The sequence below is a fragment of the Nelumbo nucifera genome, chromosome 5 (genome assembly GCF_055504915.1).
Source record: "Nelumbo nucifera cultivar China Antique chromosome 5, China Antique-T2T, whole genome shotgun sequence".
Classification (NCBI taxonomy): Eukaryota; Viridiplantae; Streptophyta; class Magnoliopsida; order Proteales; family Nelumbonaceae; genus Nelumbo; species Nelumbo nucifera.
In genome coordinates, this window is record NC_142653.1 from 60,393,738 (window position 1) to 60,415,006 (window position 21,269).

The following is a 21,269-nucleotide window of genomic DNA, read 5'->3' on the forward strand; positions in this document are numbered from 1 at the left end:
TTTATGTTTTGTTGCTCAAATATATACATCAATAATTCTTTTTTAAGTAAAAGAAAGATGATACCCTCATGTTACAAAGAGGGTAATATATAGAAATGCGATATTTCATATGCTTGGCGGTAGATCTGTTCATGGGTCGGGTGGCCCGACGGGCTTGCCGGGCCCTCGGACGGGCTTGAACATACATTTGAGCCCGCGGGCTTGACCTCGGGCCAGAAAGCTCAGCCCGTAATAAATTTGAGCCGCACTCAGGATTTGTCAAAATAGCTCGGCCTGAGTCCGGTTCGGGCCGACCTATAGGTTAAACTCAAAAACCCTAATATCCTAAGTAACCCTTCTTCCTCATTCATCTCTTTCGAGTTAGCCGAACTGTCGAACCTCTCTTCTCTTCACAGTGACTCATTCATCTCACATTCTTAGGCAGCCACAAAACCGGTGAACACTCACCGACACAACCAATTAACTTCGACAGATCGGCGATGAGTCTTCTCCCTCTCTCTCTCTCTCGTTCCTTTTCTCACTTCTTCTCTCTCAAATCTTAGACACTGGCGAGGCAGCAAACATAGGCATCGGCGGCAAGTCCTCTCTCTCTCTGACACGAATTGACTTCACTTTTCATTGTCAAAATCTCAGCTCACTGGCGAACATAGTCACCGGTAGGTGAGTCCTCTGTTAAGTCGGGCTTTGAGCTCGAGCTTGAGCTTTGGGCTTTTTATCAGGGTCGGGCTCGGGCCCAAGTTATAGGCCCGTTGGTTGGGCCAGGCTCGGGCTTGGGCCTAATAAAATCTTGTTTATGAAGAATAAAAGCCCGGCTCGAGCCCAGACGGGGCCGGCCCATGAACAGGTCTACTTGGCTGAGTAGTAAATATAATTGAATGTAATCAAGATGCTTATAAGCTTGTAATGGAGTGTGGAGAGAGAATTGTTTTTTAAAGTTGTGTTAGCATGTTTGTACCAGATTAGATTAGTTTTGCATCTAAGATTATGGAAGCTAAAATTGAAAATGGTAGCTCTCCTTGCGTTGATGGCATACACAAGGATGTCTATAACAAAAATGCCAATTTTGAACAAGGTGTAAAAATGAAACATGTGAAATGATTTAAAACAAGGTGATATATACATGCTTTCTTTAAAAGAGGCAAATGACTGCTTATTTTAATAAAATTTAATTACAGTTTTTATAATTTAGGAATCTAGAGGTGGGGAATATTTGAATCATGTGCCTAAGGGGAAGAAGACAAGGGCACAAGAATTTAATCTGCTTCTCTAATATTCACGAGTATTAAGGTTTGGTATTTTTGGTATTAAAATTTTGGGTCATTTAATAGAACACCCCTATAATTTTACAGATTTTACTTAAACCTATTTTATAGTTTTCATTTTATTAAATACCCCTATAGTTTGCAACCTGTTACTTAATCAATCTGTAACTAAGATAGTATTTGTTTTGCCATTTGAAAATACTAATATGATCATCTAAACTGAATGGAAAATGTTCAAGGGCATTGACCCATGATTCTTTATTCCAAAAGTACCTCTAACACTTTTTCGACGAAATTGACCAAATAAAGCCAATTAGAGTGGTTGTTCATGTTTTACTGGGGCAGAAGTGACATTTCTATTTTTAGTTTTTTTTTAAATTTATTCAAATGGACATTTGGGTCAAAACTGTCATTTTCATTGGCATTTAATGGAAGGTCGATTAAGTAAATCGGTTGCAAATGGGGTGTTTTAGTAAAAAGCAAACTATAGAGTAGCTTTAAGTATATCTATGGAATTATATGGGTGTTTTAGTAAATAACCCTAAAATTTGATATTTTTTGTACTAAAATTCTCATACTATAAGAAACAAGGCATGGGAAAATAGTGAGACTGCTAAAGATAGATGTGATTAAGAGAGCCACATTCTAGATGATTTGCAAGTAAGTTATTGTCCACATGTTTTGAATTTTGGCATACTCAATATAGATTTGCAATATACTTATACCATACCATTAGGGATGACACTTTGTACCCTACCCAATAGGTACTCGCCCCAATGAGATTTTTTTTTTTTTTGCTTGAAAAGACAAATTTTAGGGTGGCAAATGGGTTTTGGGGGTCAGTACAAGGCAAGTCTACCCCTGAAACAGGTCAAAACCCAAAACTTTGTCGTGTATCAGTGAGTTATTTATACAATATGTATTAGCTGGCCAATACATTGCAAATTTTGATCATTGATGACGACAAAGGCTGTAGCAATTTAATGAGGTGTGGTTAGTTAATTGGGACTTGAAAAGGCCAAGGTTTCGAATGAGAGTTTAGGAGGGAAAATTTCCCCGTCCTTGGGTACCCGGGCTCTCCGACCTGGTGGGGTCGAGTATGGAGAGTGCTTTGATAGGGTCGGGGTCGGGGATGGGGTTAAAATTGAATCTCCGATTGGGTTTGGTGACAGGGATGGGGAATGCAATTCCTGCCCTGTTCCGACCTTGATTAATATATATAAATATATATAATATTTATATTATAATTACACAAATAATAAAAACTAAAAAAAGTATCATACAAAAACTTAAAACTCTCGACTCTTGAGAGTTTCTTAACTCTCTTCTACTACCTAAACTAATTAACTCGACACTTGATAGGAAAAGAAGAAAGAACAGAGGGTAGTGCCTAAAACTCAAAACCCTACCCTTCTTTAGTTCTTCTTCCGTTCTTAACCTATCCCAGTGTCTTCATTATCAGTAGTTGTCGTTGGTACTCTCTCTCTCTCTCTTTCAGGTGAGGCAACGCCTCAAGCCCACAAAGGTCCTCTCTCTCTCTCTTACTTTCAACTCAATGCTCACAAGTCATAGATTTGAAACTTTGTAACTCATGTGAATCAATGTGAATCTCAGTTGCAGATTTGAGATGGAGGAGCTTTCCTTTCCCTAATAGGGAATTCAAAAGCAGTTGGGGATCCAGGTTTCCGATGAGGAATTCATCCCTAGTAGGGTTGAGGATGGAAAAGCATTTCTTTCTCCAATGGAAATCAGGGACGGGGGATGGGGGATGATTTGGAAATCGGGGTCGGGGATGGGAAATGTAACCCCCGCCCCGTTGTCATTCCTAAGGAGAGTAAGAGCAAATAGGAATAGTGTTATTAATAAAAAAAGAGAGCAAATAAGAGTAGTGAAGTGCATAAGAAGGTGTTTTGTCTGAGGTCAAGGGCCATAAGCTCTCTATAATGGCTAAGCATTAACCTCACACAGGGCGCCTCACAACTACCTCACAGGCATATCTTACCGTGCATTGAAAACATTTCCCGTAAATAATAACACACAAGTACGAAATATTCTCAATGTACAATGGGATGTGCCTGTGAGGTCGAGGAGCAGATCTGTTCTCGAGATCATAATGCCTGCCATTAAGGTGAGAAATAAAATGATAGAATTGCCCTTTAAGGTCTATATTATGCCAATAATACCCTTGGCATTCCACGTGTCCAAATATGAGTGGAGATATGAACTTTTGCCACATAAATCCTTAATCTCAATCTCGCCAAACTTAACTGGCCTGACTTGAGACCTTTCTTGGGATTGAGATTATTCAATGGGTTTAGGTCACATTTTTTTATAGACCCCCTAACCCTAATCCGAGCCTCATGTGGTCGAAAATCTTAAGTCGGGCAACCCGCCTTTGCAGCCCTTTCGGGGGTTATGGGCTAGGAAAATAGGACACCCAGATGGTGATTACTCGAACACCATCTATTCTGAGAGTCGGAGAGAGTGAATTGAATTGACAGACTCCCTCCCTGAGCACGCGCCACGCATTCCAACTTGATCACAGAAAGGCGAGGGATCAACCACTGGAACAGCAGCAGCCATTTTTTTTTTTTTTCTGTTTGTATTTGGCCGAGCTGACTCAATCAAGTCTGTCAAGTTCGTATGAAATTCCTACAGCAATCGACCAGGAAATAGGTAATCTTCTAACAAGAGTCGTTATCGTAGGTATACTGGGCTGAGCTTGTTTTCTGAAAACACCAATTTATGCCAAATCACACTGGAACACAGGGTTTGCTCCTTTTTATTGCCTTGGCATAGATGTTTCTCGATATTCCGTCCCTAGTAAGAGGATCTTGACTTACTTCAATAGAGTTCTGGATCAAGTCGAGTTTTTGGATTTTGGAAGTGTTTGGAGGTGGGGGTGGAAAGGGTGAAGGCGGGATTTTCGAAGGTGTTGTGAGCAGAAGAAGATTGGTGTTTGATTATGGAAGACATAGAAGATTTGTTAGTTGGAAGTGGAGGAGCTCCACCTGGCTTTCGCTTACCATTGACGGCCGTGGGAATGAAGCCCAGGAGGAACAAGCCCAATAACCATGCCAGCAAAGAGCAGAACACTAAATTTCAAGGCCTCTCACCCACTTCCTCACCTGAAGTACCAGGCACCCAGGTTCTCAAGTTCTGTCAATCTTGATCAATTGTTTTCTTGAAATTTTCTGTATGCTTATCTCTGTTATTCTTGATGTCGCAGACTATTTACATGAAAACTTTTGGGTGCTCACATAACCAGGCAAGTCTTCCCTTTCATCCATTTGTTCTTCCCTTCCTTTGTTACCGCATGCTTGTTTGTGGGTTCATGCATCATGCTCCTTCAGTTCATGAATCATAATTTTCAAGCATTTTTGACGGAAGAACTCAGGAAAGAAAGAAGCATATGTAGATATTTAAGAAGAGATCAAGCTCTAATAAAATTTCTGACTCCAACCTCAACAATGCAATATAGATGTCAAAATGCGAGCACATTTATCAAACTTTTAGCATTTATATGCCCTCCAACTTTAGTGGGTGGCTTCTCAATCTTGGATCCAATTGGGTATTATGGTATAAAAAATGAGGTAATACTGGGAGGGGGGGTGGTGGTCTGGGACCCCTTTCTCACTTGAAGATCTCGTTGCAAAGCTCCGTAGAAAATGGGGCCTGTTGGTGGCTTTGGAAGTGAACTCGTGAATAGGGCTTCGCTGTCCTGTTTGCCGTCAGAGCAGGAGGCCTACTGAATTCTTAGAGAATGGTATGAAGGGCTGGTGGTTGAAGGTTTTAAACTCTGGGTGGGAATCGAGCACTGATTTGTGCTGGATTAGGGTGATTGGGTTGCTGCTTCATCTGTGGTGTTTAGTGGTGATTCAAACAATCCGTGAGATTTGCAGAGGCTATATCTAGGTTGATAACACTAAAGTTGAAATGGAGGGTTGCGACTGGGTTTGAATGGAGGCTTCAGTGGAGGGGTGTCTTGCCATCAACTGTCAGCATTGTTTCTAGTGGAGTAGTGTATGTTGTGGCAGTGTAGCTGAAATTTTGCTTGGGGTGGTTCCGTTGTGGGAAGACATTTTATTTTTGATCAATAACTCTAAAAAATTTCATTAATTAAGAAGCTTTAATATACAACAAGAAGTTACAAAGAAATCAGCACAGAAGCTGACCCAAGACAGAATTACTAAAGTGCCCAAAACATCTCTCTTCTTTGAACCCCTTGCTTTGCTAAGCTATCAGCCAATCTGTTGGCTGATCTCCTAGCCCAACCCACCTGAATAGACGTATTTCTAGACATCCATTTGAACCTTCTGAAATCATTCTTCAGCTGCTAGGTCACTCCTCCCCCTTTTTGCAACCATTTTATCAGAGTTTTTGAGTCTCCCTCGATGATCAGTCTACTAATCCCCAGCTCTTTGGCCTTCTCAACCCCATATACTGCAGCTAGAAACTCTGCCCTAGCTACATCACCCTCCTCCACAGGACCGGAGAACAACGCAAAAATGGAGCCATTTTCATTTCTAATGGCCCCCCAATACCTGAAGGGCCTGGATTACCCACACAACTCCCATCGAAATTCAGCTTCATCCAACCCTCTGTTGGAGGGGACCATGTTTCATAAATCTGTTGCCTCATAGTTGATGAAGTAGCACTAAGTCCCCAAACCCTGAAGAAGTCTTCAACTTTAAAATTTGAGAACTGCTTTAAGCTTTTTACCCAATGTTCCACCCTCAATGTTATTGTTTCCACAAGAGCTTCCTTGCATTTTTCCTTACTTTCAAATATTCTATCATTTCTTTCCTCCCAAATAGTTCAAAGTATTGCTGCTTTAGTGCACCTCCAGAGAATCCTTCCCCTCCTTGTCTTACCACTGCAACTATTAGGGTTGAATAAACCATCCAACCGGTCAGGAGAAGACCACCTGCACCCAAAAAGAGAAGTAAACCAATTCCAAATGAAGCTGACAAAGGGGCAAGATAAAAAAAAGGTGGATAGTAGTCTCACCATTCAACTTACACAAGACACACCAGTTAGGGGACAAGCACCTATTTGGCCTCTTCCTTTGAAGTACATCAAAGGTATTAATACAACCATGAAAGACTTCCCAACAAAAAACATTGATTTTAGGGGGAATAGGATGGTACCAAATTTCTTTGACTGGAAACTGAAGAGAAGACTGTGTGGCAATCATCGAATGAAAAAGGATTTACAAGAAAAAGATCCATCCGGATTAGGACCCCAAATTCTAGAATCTGACCCACCTTCCCCCAAAAAAACTGAATTCAGCAAACCTAACAACTCAGAGACTGCAAGCAGTTCAGATTCTCTAAGATTCCTATTAAAACCAAGGTTCCAATTCAATCTTGGCAAGTGAGAATGAGGAAATCAGAAATAGGCATTCCCTCGAACCTAGACAGATCACAAAGAGAAGGAAATTTCTCCCCTAAAGGAGTATCCCCAATCCACAAATCCTCCCAAAATCTGATTTTACTACCAGAATACAAATCATACCTGACGAGATTAAGGAACATAGGGAGGATATCATGAATAGCCTTCCAGGGAGCAGCCAAGTTAGCCCTACATAGACAACCAACATCCCATCCGTTGCATGACCTACCATGAATGCTTGCAACCACTTTGTGCCATAATTTCTCATTTTCATTTAGAAACCTCTAGAGCCATTTGCCCAGCAAAGCCTGATTCTTCATTCTAACATTACCAATACCCAAACCCCCTTTCTCTTTCCATTTACTCACCTTCTCCCATCTAACCAAATGATCATTCTTTTTTTCCCCTGGCTCCCATAGAAAACCCCTCATGATTTTTTCAACTTTCCTCACTATCCTTTATGGCATCCTAAACATTGACATATAATACACTGGGAGATTTGCTAAAGTGGATTTAATTAGTGTTATTCTCCCCCCCAATGAAATATAATTTCTTTTCCATGCCACCAATCTTTTCTCTATGCTTTCCACCACCGGAGCCAAAAAACTAGCAGATCTAGGATTATCTCTAAGGGGTAAACCCAAATATTTCATTGGCCACTCACCTTTCTCACAACCTAAGGAGCTTGCTAGAAACATTTACACCTAGATTTTTGTCTCTGGTAAATTTCCTCTTTCCTTAATACTTCTTCCAGCTCACACTTCAGCCTCCACCTTTCCTTCCTTTCCTCCCCACAAAGAATTCTAAGTGCTTCCTTCTTATCCAACTCCTCTACCCTTGAGGTAATTTTTTTCCTTAGACTCCACCTTTCCAAAGAGATCTTTATTCCAATCTTTTATCTTCTCCTTTAACCTCTTTAACTTCCTCAATAAACTAACACCTCTCCTTGAGCCCTTGCAACCAAGATTTAACCTTCTCCACAAAGGTGCGGTCTTCCAACCACATGTTCTCAAATCTAAATTGTGAAGAGTCACTGTATGAAGTTTCTTGTGCTAGGTAGATAAGGCAGTGATTAGAGGTAGCTCTAGGCAAAGCTTGAGAAACTAAGCTCTCCTACATAACTTCCTAATCTATTGAAAAGGAAATCTATCTAGTTTGGAGCAAATCAGCGACTCTTGAAAATTCAATCCCCTTGCACCCCGGATACTCCTAATCCATCTCTTGTCTATCTCCTAAAGTTTTGTTTCTTAAAATAACACCACATCTGACTTCTCCTTTTTGAGGGTTTCTCTTATCAGCCTTCTTTTCCTTGCACTCCCTAGTCCTCTCACATTCCAACTTAAGATCTTCATTCTAAATCAAACTTAAAGTCCAATGTTCTAAACCTTGACTAAGAACCTTCCACTCTTCTCCCTCTCCTCTTTCTCTCTTCCTTATCAAAGTCTATCTCACTAACCAATTTGTTCACTTCACTCTTTTTTCTCTTCCTTTGTCCCTCCCTTTATCCTTCATTGAGACACCTTCACCCCTAAAAGCTTCTTATATTTCTAGACAGCAAGGGTATTTGTGTAACATTGCAAGTTTAGAGGGCTTATATTTGGGGACATAGCATACTGAAGTGGATAAGCATTTTGTTCGAGGAAAGGTGGCTGTTGGAGAAATCTGCATACCCTATGTTTAGACAGGAGGTAGTTCGCAGACATCTTAGCTAAAGCAATTTGTAAAATACAATTAACTAGTGTTCTGGGCAAGTTGGGAATAATAGATATATAAATTATCTTGAGGGGTATTCATAAAAAAAGCAGCTTGTGTTATGGGCCCGTGAATAGGATCTCGTCACGGGTCGGTCCACGGGGAAAACCTCCTGTTTTCCCTTGTTCCTCCCTGCTCTTGATGAACCTATCTTGGCTGCCCTAATGGTGATTTGTCCAAGAGATCACCTAACTCTCCTTATTCTCTTCTTGACTGAAATTTTCGATGCCTTTATTGAATAATATCAACTCCTTAAATAGGAGATTACAAGAGATAAGAGTCCTACTTTTAGGAAGACTCCCTACTAATCTATCCTATTGAACTGATAAGATAAGATAAGACTCCCTTAATCTATCCTATTGAACTGATAAGATAAGATAAGACTCTTACTAATCCCTGCTACTTAAAGCAGATAAGGTAAGAATACTGAATAGATAAGATAGGATGAGAACACTAAATTGTTGCTACTGAGAACACTAAATTACTGCTGCTGGTGCACTAAATTACTGCTGCTGCTGCCGGCGCCCACATCATTACTCCCCTCCTGGACTACGAGCTTGTCCTCAAGCTCGAATTCAGGATGGGTGTCTTGAAACACAATCAAAGGAATCCTGGATAGGTGGAATGATTTTGCCCTCCTGGATTGGGTTCCAATGAAGAGGGTTCATCCTCAGACAGCTGTAGTGAGATACCAAAATTTGACCATGCGTAGTTGCATTCTTTGCTGCGGCCAACTGTAGCCTTAAGGTACTTCTGAGATGTCTTGAATTGTAGAGTACAAAGATTGTGAAGGCCAAGCTGGTGCCACTGAACCGCATCATCTAGATCCTCTTCTATTGCTTGCTTTAGCGTGTACAGAGCTCGCTCTTCCACTTTCGTCAAATCATTATGTCCAGTTCCAAACGTTGTTGCAATTTCATGCTGAGCCTTGTGAACCATGGCAAGTCCTGCCCATGCTATCCGAAGCTCAATTGTTGCATAGTCTCCTTCTCTGAGTATTGAAGCCATTTCATTCGCAGTCCACGAAAGTTGTTCAGTGGGATCTTGAGACCTTTCTGCATCCTTGATACGATGAAGTGCAACAACATATCGAGTTGACATGCAATTAGGCTCCAGTTTTGCTGCCTTCTCCAGGCACCTTCCAACACTTCTATGATCACCAGCCAAATAGTATGCATTAGCAAGATTCACCCAGATATGTGCAGCCCTAGGATCTGATCTGACTGCAGCTAACAAACACTCCTTTGCAACATTTGCAGCCGCAACATGAGGCATACAATCTCCTTCACCAGCACTTGCCCCAACACCTGCAACAACTTGAAGATATGCAATCCCAAGATTCTGCGACACCTCGACGACATCGGATTCTTGCTTAATCGGGACATTCTGGGTGTTGCTAACTTGCGCTAGGGCAACGACCTGCTGCTCGCCTGACGATTCTGCCACGTTTGGTCGGCGGCCGGTTGTGGTTGCAGCCCCTTCTGGGTTCCTTTCCTTGCTGGAAAAGTACAACTCCATCAAACGCCTTAATTCTCGGACGTCGCCTTTGATCTCACGCACCTCCGTGCTGTTTTCCATGATCTTGAGCTCCAGATCCTGAACCCTAGTCTTCAGCTGCTCAAGGTCACCCATGACGCCTTGCTCTGATACCAAATTGTTATGGGCCCGCGAATAGGATCTCGTCACGGGTCGGTTCACGGGGAAAACCTCCTGTTTTCCCTTGTTCCTCCCTGCTCTTGATGAACCTATCTTGGCCGCCCTAATGGTGATTTGTCCAAGAGATCACCTAACTCTCCTTACTCTCTTCTTGACTGAAATTTTCGATGCCTTTATTGAATACTATCAGCTCCTTAAATAGGAGATTACAAGAGATAAGAGTCCTACTTTTAAGAAGACTCTTTACTAATTAGGAAGACTCCCTACTAATCTATCCTACTGAATTGATAAGATAAGATAAGACTGAACTGATAAGATAAGATAAGACTGAACTGTTAAGATAAGATAAGACTCCCTTAATCTATCCTACTGAACTGATAAGATAAGATAAGACTCCTACTAATCCCTGCTACTGAAAGCAGACAAGGTAAGAATACTGAATAGATAAGATAGGATGAGAACACTAAATTGTTGCTGCTGCTGCACTCAATTACTGCTGCTGCTGCACTAAATTACTGCTGCTGCTGCCGGTGCCCACATCAGCTTGAGGGTAGAGTCTTAGAATAAGCGTTTTATCTTGTAATCAGATGTAATATTGTAATTTTACTCTATCTATCTATTAATAATGTTAAAAGTGGGAGTGAGGTCTAGATGCTGGACTTTTTATTCACTAAAATACCCTATTTAAAGTGTGCCATTGAGAATTTCAGCAACCAGAGACCCACTAAATTACTGAATGATGATGCATGGGCATTGATATTATTTTACCCAAAAATTTTATCAGATATAAAAAATATCCCTGAAATCGTTCCATTTTAAGTGTAGAATCTTTTCAGCATTTGACTTTCAACACCTATTTCAACAATTATAAAACTGCACCTCATCTTTACTTTTAGGAGATTTTGTTTTTCAAATGATAAGATCTAACTCTACATGGATTAAGAGTCCCATATTGGCAACAGCCCCATAAGCCTCCGATGACATGGTGAGGTTTTTTATAATTTGAAATGTGCAGACGGCTGTCAGAGTTTTGTTGGTTTCTGAACCAACCTGCAGCATCATTTTAAATGTTGAGCCAGTTCTGACTATAATTTTCCCTTTTCTTTTGAGTAATACCATCACAATTTATGTTTTATGCTTCCTTAGTAATGCATGTATCTGATCGACTGATCATTGCTATTTTGTGTGTATGTTTATTGCATATACTGAGAGTTGTTGCTCATTACATATTTAAGTTGCAAATTTAATTGTCATTCTGGATCTTTGCACTCATTTAATGTCATTGTATCAGAGTGATAGCGAGTACATGGCTGGTCAGCTTGCAGCGTTTGGATATGTGTTGAGTGACAATCCTGAGGAGTCTGACCTCTGGCTGATAAATACGTGAGAATGATCTTTCATGTTTCAGTTTTTCTTTCACAATTAGTAGACATACTTTTCTGTACTCTAGTCTGTTCTCTTTGGATTTTTTTTTATTTTCTTACAAGTAAACTATCATGCCTTTTATACATGCCTTATAGGTGTTACCATACTGATGATTGACAATATAGGCATGATATTGGGATTTTGATGCTATACTCTAGCTCAGTTGTTTTATGCTACATTTTGTGATTTATTTTTTCAAGCATCAGATGGTCTAAGCTCAGTTGTTTTATACAACCTTTGGTGTGTGTGGGGGGATCACCCTTTCTTGGCCCTTTTTCCTTGACTATTATAATCTGACCTCCATTAAAGATTGCTTGGTTTCCCATTGTGTTTCAGCCTCCAACAATGTGTTGCATTGGGATTTGGGATTAAGAAGGGATTTAAGGCATTCTGAAATGTCAGATGTCACTTCCATGTTTCCCATTTTAGAAGAAATCCACATTGACTCCTGTAGAGATGGGGACAGTGAGGTTTAAAGTTGTAATTTTACTTCTTGTTTTTACATATTCTTCCACTTTTATTTTGTATTATACTTCTTGTATCTTAGAGACAGAATTGTCCTTTTACTTTTCATTAATATAAATACGTTCCTCTCAGTGTGGTAAAAAATGATCAGACACACCTCAAATCTGTTCATCTTCTCTTGTTTTGGACTGTACTGACATGGTATCAGAGCAAGTTCAATCCTCTTGCTATTGATCTCAGCCCTCTTGCTCTTCAGTTGAGCATTGTTTTGGTCTCTCTCTCTCTCTCTTGCCCATTTACACTGGTATAGTATATCTTCTTGGTCTGTTTTGATTAGAACAAGGAGATTTGATTTTTCTGGGCTGGGATGCCATTCAGGAGATTTGATTTTTAAAGTGATAAGTATAATTTTGTTATTTATATACTGGATTTGAAAGCCAGCATGTGCAGGGGAAAGACTGCGTAAATCTGTCCTTCCCCAGACCCGCATTGGTGGGAGCCTTGTCCACTTGGCTGCCCTTTTTATTTGAAAGTCAGCATGTGGGAATGCAAATTGTAAAAGGAAGCGGGTTTCAAATGCTAAAATGAAGGAGCGGCCTCCAGTTTGGGGCCCAATTTATTTGGTTGAATGCTGTTTGTTCTTCAAGCCTTCATTTCTTTCATTCATTTCTTTTTTTGATACATTATACTGATTCCCAAACACCTCTCTACCTTGAAATGAAAAGATTGTTTCTATTTGATAGAGAAATATATGGTGTGTATGCATATAGACATGGGTGCATGTACACACGTATAGATGCCTGTATACTGTTAATTTCCAACTTATTTCGTTTCTAGTATGTGGCGTACCATTTAGATGGTAAATTAGCTGGTAGTTCACTTATAGCTTAGCTGTAAATTTTCTCAGTATCTTGATCTTTCTTAGATCATTTCCTTGCATTCTAGATTTGGAAATTCCAATTTTCTTAAGAAAAATGCTCAAAATTATTGATCTGGTTGAGTATTTTTCAGTATTATGAGAAAGAAAATGTAGTTAGTCTCTGATTTTGATCTTGAACATACATTCTTATAAGATGTTTTTTTTGATGAATACATTCTTATAAGATGTTAATTCACATACTACAAACAGATGTACTGTAAAGTCTCCTAGTCAGTCTGCCATGGATACTTTAATTATAAGATGTAAGAATGCGAAAAAGCCATTGGTGGTGGCTGGATGTGTACCTCAAGGCAGTCGAGATCTAAAGGAATTACAAGGAGTTAGTATAGTTGGAGTTCAGCAAATTGATCGTGTGGTTGAAGTTGTAGAAGAGACTCTAAAAGGTCATGAAGTGCGACTTTTGAACCGCAAGACATTGCCTGCACTTGACCTTCCTAAGGTATCTTAACATTTCATAACAATTATGACTATGTGCTTGTGAGTTGGAACTTGTGGCCATGCCATCTTTCCTTATGTTGTTTTATAGTTGGTGTTTCAATTATTCTTACATTTGGTTTTCTGTTTTCTTATTTGAGAGAGTTGTATTAATGTGGTTCTTCCAACAGGTGAGAAAGAACGAATTTATTGAGATTCTTCCCATTAATGTTGGTTGTTTAGGTGCTTGCACTTATTGCAAGACAAAGCATGCTCGTGGGCATTTAGGTAGTTATACTGTGGACAGCCTTGTAAGTACCTAAATAATAGACATGATAATTGCTTTAAAATTTCCGGTGAAGATTATTTCAAGCTTCAACACATGTTGCAGGTAGAGCGTGTGCGGACTGTTATAGCTGATGGAGTGAAGGAAATATGGCTAAGCAGTGAAGATACTGGAGCATATGGTAATTCATTACTGTTGTTTCTAATTGTTACTCTACTCTTTTTTTTTTTCCTGATAGCAAAAGTAGTTCTTGCTTCTGAACTATCTTAACATGGATTGGATTAAATAACAAGCAAATGCCAGGTTTAAATGATTTTCATAGATTTGATCCAGTGCACTGCCTTCTTCTTTGGATGATATCATTTGGGGATGGCAGGTAGTGGCGAGCCCATCTTCTTCTAGGAATTCCATCTCTCAAATTTGGTTCTCATCAACATCGCTTCAGTTTGGGCAATCTAAGATGGTCAGGCACAGGAAGAGAACCATGGACATATTATGGCTGTTTGTTCTGAGTCTACAAGGAATTCTACAAGGGCATAATTGATGGCTCCACTGCAAGTTTTGATTGAAGCTTTGATTATAGAGATATCTTTGAATGGAATTCAAGAGCAATTCTGGGTTGAATCAAAAACAATACCAACTATCTATGAACTTTTAGACACAGTGGGAGATATTAAAAGATGGTTAAGGAATTGAGAATAATATTGACAATTTACATGGACCTATCTGAAGGGGGATTACAAGGGCTTGCCTATCACATTAAGGGGGGTGCTTGGCAAACTTGTAATGCAATCCATTCTTTTTCTCACAAATTAATTAAGTTTCTGGTTACCAATAAAAAATAGAAGGTTTTCATGATTCTCCTGGCATTCTTCATATCTTATCCATTGTGTCTGTTACAGCTCCCAGACTTGGGTTTACTATGTTTACTTTTCTGTTTGATGAACATTTAAAGAGCATTATCTTTTTTTGATGAATAATAAAGCATTTCATTAAAATTTTTTTAAGATGGGTTTACAATTAATACAACATTTAGTTTTCCCAAGAAGTGTGAGATGCAGCCTCAAAAGTCAAAATAAATTACAGTGTAGCCCAGAAAAATTGACCCCTGTTCATCCCTTGCTTAGCTAGTAGCTCTGCCAGCCCATTTGCCGATCTTCTCTCCCACTGAATTCTGACTGTTATGTTGGTTCGGCTGATATGTTGTTATTCTCTTGTCTGGGCTGGGTATTAGAGTCTCTAGTTAATGGGCCTTAGTAACTGGGCCTAATTGTATCTTGTGTTTTATTAGACTGGGTGTTCCATCACTAATCAGGGGCATCCTGGTCCTTTCATGTAAATTATGTATTACTCTTATATTAGTGAACAGTGCCGGCTGATGAACAGTGCCCATTCGAACACATCAGACTCTCCTCTCTTCTTCTTCCTCTTCTTCTTCTCAGCTCTCTCAACAGGTTCAGTTCGGCAAACATGGTATCAGAGCTCTAGGTCTGGTCGTAGAACACCTCTCTCGCCTGGTTACAGCAGCTGTCTCGCACTTCTCTCTCTATCTTGGTACTGCAAGGAAACCCTAGGTCTGGTCGTAGAACACAGCAGAACCTATACCTAGGGTTTCCCTTGGTTGTAGGGCCCAAGGGGAGTTAGTCCTAGTAGCTGATGCCCTAAGAGATACATAGAGCAAGGTGTAGCCATTCGGCTAAGTGAGATCTGTGTAAAACAGATCTAGAAGAGAGGATTGATTTCAGCAGTCCTAGAGCAGTTTGTGGGTGAAGGTTAACCTGCGATAGCAGTGATTGGTGTGTGGTAGAAGCCACAACAGCTAGGTCAGGGTTGCAACAACAGTGGCCAAACACAGCAGAGTTTTTTTATTTTTTGGCTCGGCACTTCAACTGGTAGTGGCAGCTTGCGACAGTAGTGAGTGGAGCAGTACAGCAGAGTGGGAAGGGTATTACAGCCCTAAAACAGACCCTCAGGTCTGAGATTACAGTGCTGCAAGGTCCGGAAGTCTGAAGAGGTTTCACATAACCTGTGTGACAGTTTTGGTACTCTTGCAAGTCGGAGAAGATGTCTTCCATATCTGGGGAAGTTTCTTCTAGAGATATTAGGACTAGTGGGAGGTCTCCTAATCTGGAGAACCCTAATTTGCACAGCCTACAGATAACAAGTGTGTTACTTGATGAATGCAACTTTAGGGAATGGTCTGTTTCGGCCATGCTATTTATCACATCCCGGGATCTTACAAGCTATTTGGACGGGTAGAAGAAAGAACCCGAAATAGAGAGTGCTGAATATGCTGTTTGGAGAAGAGAGAATGCTATAGTCATGTCCTGGCTGCTTGCTTCAATGACTCCCAGGGTAGCTAGGACGGTTCAACACTTCTCCACAACTGCCAAGATATGGGAGAAGGTGTCTAAGACCTATGGGCAGAAAAAGAATAATGCCCGAATCTATAGACTGAATCGAGATATTGCTGCCCTGAAGCAGGGAGACATGAGTGTTGCTACATACTTTGCTACATTAGAAGGATTGTGGGAAGAGCTGGATCACCACCTCATCATAGACTGGGAGAATGCCAGAGATAAGGAGAAACACGACAAACAAGTTGAAGAGGGTAGAGCATTCAAATTTTTGACTGGCCTAGATCCGGTATATGAGAACATAAGGTCCCAAATTCTGGGAAGAGATGAGATGCCTGATCTACATCATGTCTACTATCTTGTGAGAAATGAAGAGGTGAGAAGAAAGGAGATGCTAGTTGATGCCCAGACTAAATCAGTAGAGGAGTCTATAGAACATTCAACTCTCATTTCTACAAGCCAAAGGGGGAACAAGTTCTCTGACAAGAGACACCTGAGGTGCACTCACTGTGGGGGAGAAAAACATGTGAAAGAGAACTGTTGGGTTCTCTACCCTCATTTGAAACTAGCAGCATTGAGGAAAGAGAAGAAGCACCAGAAGGGCCATTCGGCAAGTGGTAACCTAGCAGCAAGTCACAGTGATGGAGGTTCCAAACACTCATCCACAGTTGCTTCCTCTTCTTCGGGATAGACTACCAGTTCCCAAGGACATGGGCCTATGGATTTCACAACTGATGAGGTAGAGGTACTTAGCTGGGCACTGGCCCGCCTAAGGACAAATTCTCTTGCTTCCACCTCTCTTGCCAGATCAGGTATTGTTTCAGCCTTTAGTGCAACTAATTCCATTGATCCAGCCTCTTGGATTATTGATTCCGGTGCAACTGACCACATGACTCACATGTCTTCCTTATTCTCTTCCTATCATTTAATGTCTGGTCAAGACAAGATGAAGTTTGCTGATGGTTCCCTCTCTATCATATCTAGGAAAGGAGTGGTTGACCTAAGCAAGGACATCTCCTTCAAATCTGTCTTACATGTTCCTAATCTCTCTTCAAATCTTTTATCTGTTTCAAAACTTACCAAGAACTTGAATTGTAGCATAACCTTTTTTCATACCCATTGTGTTTTTCAGGACAGTTTGACGAAGAGAACGATTGGGAGCGGTCATGAGCGAGGAGGCCTCTACTACCTGGATGCAGACATCGGTTCAGCCCTTCAAACATTTACTACTAGTGGCCAATTTAATGTGGAGTCATTATCTAAGCTGCACCTGTGGCATGCTAGACTAGGTCATTTACAGTTCTCGTCATTGGAAATGTTGTTTTCGGAATTGTTTCAAGGTGTGTCAAGTCAAAAGTTAGTTTGTGAAGTCTGTCAATTATCAAAACAGTGTAGAACTGTGTACTCAACTTCTAGTAATGAAATTCAAGCACCTTTTGACTTAGTGCATTCTGATGTTTGGGGTCTTTCTCCCATTGTTTCTGTGGATGGCTATCGATACTTTATCAGTTTTATTGACCACTATTCTTGATGCACATGGGTCTACTTATTAAGGACATGAGATGAAGTGCTGCGGGTAACCATGGCATTTTGCAAAATGATTGAAACACAATTTGGCAAGAAAATCAAGCAATTCAGGTTAGATAATGCTGCTGAATATTTCGAAAGATCCTTAAACTTGTTTATGGAGGATGCGGGAATGATTCACCAGTCATCTTGTGCTAGTACCCTCCAACAGAATGGGGTTGCTGAGCGCAAGAATAAACACTTATTGGAGACTGCACGAGCTTTATTATTTCAGCACAAGGTTCCAAAAGTCTATTGGTCTCAGGCAATCTTCACTACATCATATCTGATAAACCAAATGCCATTTAAGGTCTTGGGAATGAAGATTCCATTTTCGGTTCTTTGCCTTCATCTCCCCGTTTTTTCTCTTCCACCGAGGGTCTTTGGGTGTGTATGTTTCATACATGTCAAAGATCCAAAGAAGACAAAACTGGATCCTCGAGCTACAAAGGGAATCTTCTTGGGTTATTCTCCTACTCAGAAGGGATACAAGTGTTATGATCTAGTCACCAAGAAAAGATATGTCACAAAAGATGTGGTGTTCTTTGTGTCTCAATCCTACTTCCAGTCTTCATCGAATCCTCTTCAGGGGGAGACTAGTAGGATGGAAGAGGACCCTCCGGTTGATTCTTCTATTCCCCATTTCTTTGCGCCTCTCTCTGCCTCGGATCTTCCATCTTCTCCTCTTGATCCTCCTAGTTGTGGTATCCCAGGTGAATCTAGTGAGGATCTCATTGGCCCAGCTACTACTAGTGATGTGGAAAATGTTACTAAAGGCTCCAACAGGCAGCAGAAAGATATCAAAGTTACCTACAATAGAAGGAAGAAGAGCCCTCCAACTCATGACAACAACCAATTGGACTTGGATCAACCTGTCTCAGTAACTCAAGGTAATCCTATCAATTCCTCTGACTTGGATCTTCCAATTGCACTTCGTAAATCTACTCGTTCTTGTACTATCAGATACCCTATTGCGGATTTTGTGTCTTACTCACACTTGTCCCCTAGTTATTGTTCTTTTGTGTCTGCTCTCTCTTTTGTGCATGTTCCTACTAGGTACTTTGAGGTTGTGTCTGACCCAAGGTGGAAAGAGGCCATGAATGAAGAAATGAAGGCCTTGATGAAACAGGGACTTGGGAACTAGTAGATCTACCAGAAGGGAAAGGTACTGTTGGATGCAAGTGGGTGTTCACCGTGAAGCATAGGGAGGACGGGTCCATTGAAAGATACAAGGCTAGACTCGTGGCAAAGGGGTTTACTCAAAAGGAATATTTGCTCCCGTAGCAAAACTCAACACTATCAGAGTCCTACTCTCATTAGCTGCAAACTTCTCATGGGAGCTTCATCAGTTGGATGTGAAGAATGCTTTTTTAAATGGTGATCTACATGAGGAGGTATTCATGGATCCTCCACCAGGTTATGAATTTGGCAGAAAAGTGTGTAGACTAAGAAAGGCACTATATGGCCTTAAACAGTCCCCTTGTGCCTGGTTTGAGAAGCTATGTGGAGCTATGAAGAAAGGTGGTTATACTCAAAGCGGGGCAGATCATACTCTATTTATAAAGAAGAGGAGTGGGAAACTTACTGCTCTTATCGTCTATGTAGATGATATGGTAATTACTGGGGATGATAAGGAGGAGATCAACAGACTGAAGGAGGTCCTAGCTGCTGAATTTGAAATCAAAGACCTGGGTCAACTGAGGTACTTCCTAGGGATTGAAGTTGCTAGATCCAAAGAGGGCATCTATATATGTCAACGGAAATACATCCTTGACCTTCTACAAGAGAGGCATATTGGGGTGCAGGCCAGCAGATACTCCAATAGAACCGAATCATGGTCTACAGGAGTCAGTGGGAGAGGACTACCCTGATAAGGAGAGATACCAGAAGTTAGTGGGGAAGATAATTTACTTGTCCCTCACTTGTCCCGACATTGCTTATGCCGTTCATGTTGTTAGCCAGTTTATGCACAATCCCAAAATTCCTCACATGAAGGCTATAGAAAGAATTCTCAGATATTTGAAGTCTTGCCCTGGGAAAGGGATTCTGTCCAGAAAAAACAATAAAATTGAAGTTGAAGGATATACTGATGCAAATTGGGCTGGTTCTGTGGGTGATAGAAAGTCGACTTCAGGTTACGGGTCCTAACACTCAGGGGACCACATACATCAGTATGTATAAGGTCAAGCGTGCCAGTACATCTTTCAGGCTTACCGATAAATGGCCTCTTTGTCATCTTACTCTGAAGGCAAGGCTCATAAGTGGGAAGATCTTCTACAGTTAGAAAATCCAAAGGACCATCCTTTACCAGTCTTGTGATTCCGTCAATATCGATATGGCCAAGTCGGTAATGCCACAGGCACGTGGGATTAACTGTATCACGTGCTCTTTTCTTGGGGATTTCGGCCGACGTAGTTTCGGCTATGTTAGTTTCTAGAGAAGGATGTAGAACATAGAGACCGTTTTCCAGTTTCCCGTATGCGATGAATTTATTGTTTCTTTTAATAGTAATCGTATTACTGAAAAAGACAGAATATCCATCCGCACACAGTTTTGAGACAGAAATCAAATTTCTTCTTAGATTTTGCACAAAATGACAATCTTTAAGTACAATATTTCCTTCTCTAAATTTTAATTCTACGGTGCCTATTGCCGTAGCTGCAACGCTTGCAGAAGTCCCCAAGTAGAGCATCACTTCTCCATCATTCAGCCTTCTGCTTACCTTGAACCCCTGCAGTGAGTTACACGCATGAGTTGAAGCCCCGGAGTCAATACACCAGGACGCAGAAGCCACCAATAAGTTAGTTTCTATGACACAAGATTCGAAATTACCTTTCTTGGATTCCAGGTACTGAGGACAGTTCCTCTTCCATTGGCCAGTTTGTTTGCAGAAGTGACATGCATCTGCTGTCCTGTCCTTCTGCTTCTTGGGCTTGGTAGTCTTTTTCTGAGGTTTCTTTGCCTTCCTCTTTTTCTTGCCCGTTTTGTTAGCTTCAACAAGCATCACCACAGGCTCATCCTTCTTAAGTAAGTCATTGGCCCTTTGCAACATGTTGCTTAGCTCTTGGACGCTGACATTCAGCTTGTTCATATTGTAGTTTAATATGAACCCATTGAAGGAAGAGGGCAAGGAGTTCAGAATGGCATCTACTTGAGTGCCAAGATCTAGCTCAGGTCCAAGGGCTTCCAGTTCGTTAATGTATCCCATCATCCGAAGACAATGGTCGTGAACTTTCTGCCCCTTGGACATCTGAGCGGTCATGAACATTTTCAAGACCTTATGCCGAGTAGAACGGTTTTGCTCTTCGTACATTGTTTTCAGACTGTCCAATATGTCCTTAGCGAGTTCGATCTGATCGAACTGCCTCTGTATTGAGTTGTCCAAAGAAGCAACGACATAGCAGCGGGCTAGGGAGTTTTTATCCTCCCAATCTTGGAATTCTCTCCTACGGGCTTCAGAAGCCCTATCACCCGGACGTTCCGGGGCAGGAGACTTGACTACCTTGTCCAATTTTTCAGATGTTAAAACCAGCATTAGGTTACGGTACCAGTCGGCATAGTTTGGGCCCTTAAGCTTGTTGTCGTCAAGAAGCTTTGCAAATTGTCCGTTTGCCATTTTCTGATAAAACAACAAATATCAGTCCACAACCTTATTTGATTCATGTTCAAATCATAGACATGGATTTTAATCTATGTTCCATTCCCATTTGTTCATCTCTGAGTTTTCCCTCCTGCTTAGGGACGGAGACAAC

The 21,269-nt window shown here is 40.9% G+C and overlaps 1 protein-coding gene across 2 annotated transcripts in view; it reads left to right on the plus strand.

Moving 5' to 3' along the window:
- Positions 1–3,670: 3,670 nt before the first annotated feature.
- The window catches only part of LOC104588556 (Methylthiotransferase), a 36,152-nt gene continuing 18,553 nt past the window's right edge, over positions 3,671–21,269 (plus strand). The window contains exons 1-7 of one of the 2 annotated variants that reach the window (XM_010246535.3): positions 3,671–3,938; positions 4,032–4,410; positions 4,492–4,530; positions 11,356–11,447; positions 13,084–13,333; positions 13,500–13,619; positions 13,700–13,775. In XM_010246535.3, coding sequence (XP_010244837.1) covers positions 4,228–4,410; positions 4,492–4,530; positions 11,356–11,447; positions 13,084–13,333; positions 13,500–13,619; positions 13,700–13,775 — 760 coding nt within the window. In that variant the 5' untranslated portion in view covers positions 3,671–3,938; positions 4,032–4,227. Of the gene's footprint in view, positions 4,411–4,491; positions 4,531–11,355; positions 11,448–13,083; positions 13,334–13,499; positions 13,620–13,699; positions 13,776–21,269 lie in introns of both variants that reach the window. The other variant, XM_010246534.3, reaches the window with a different exon arrangement.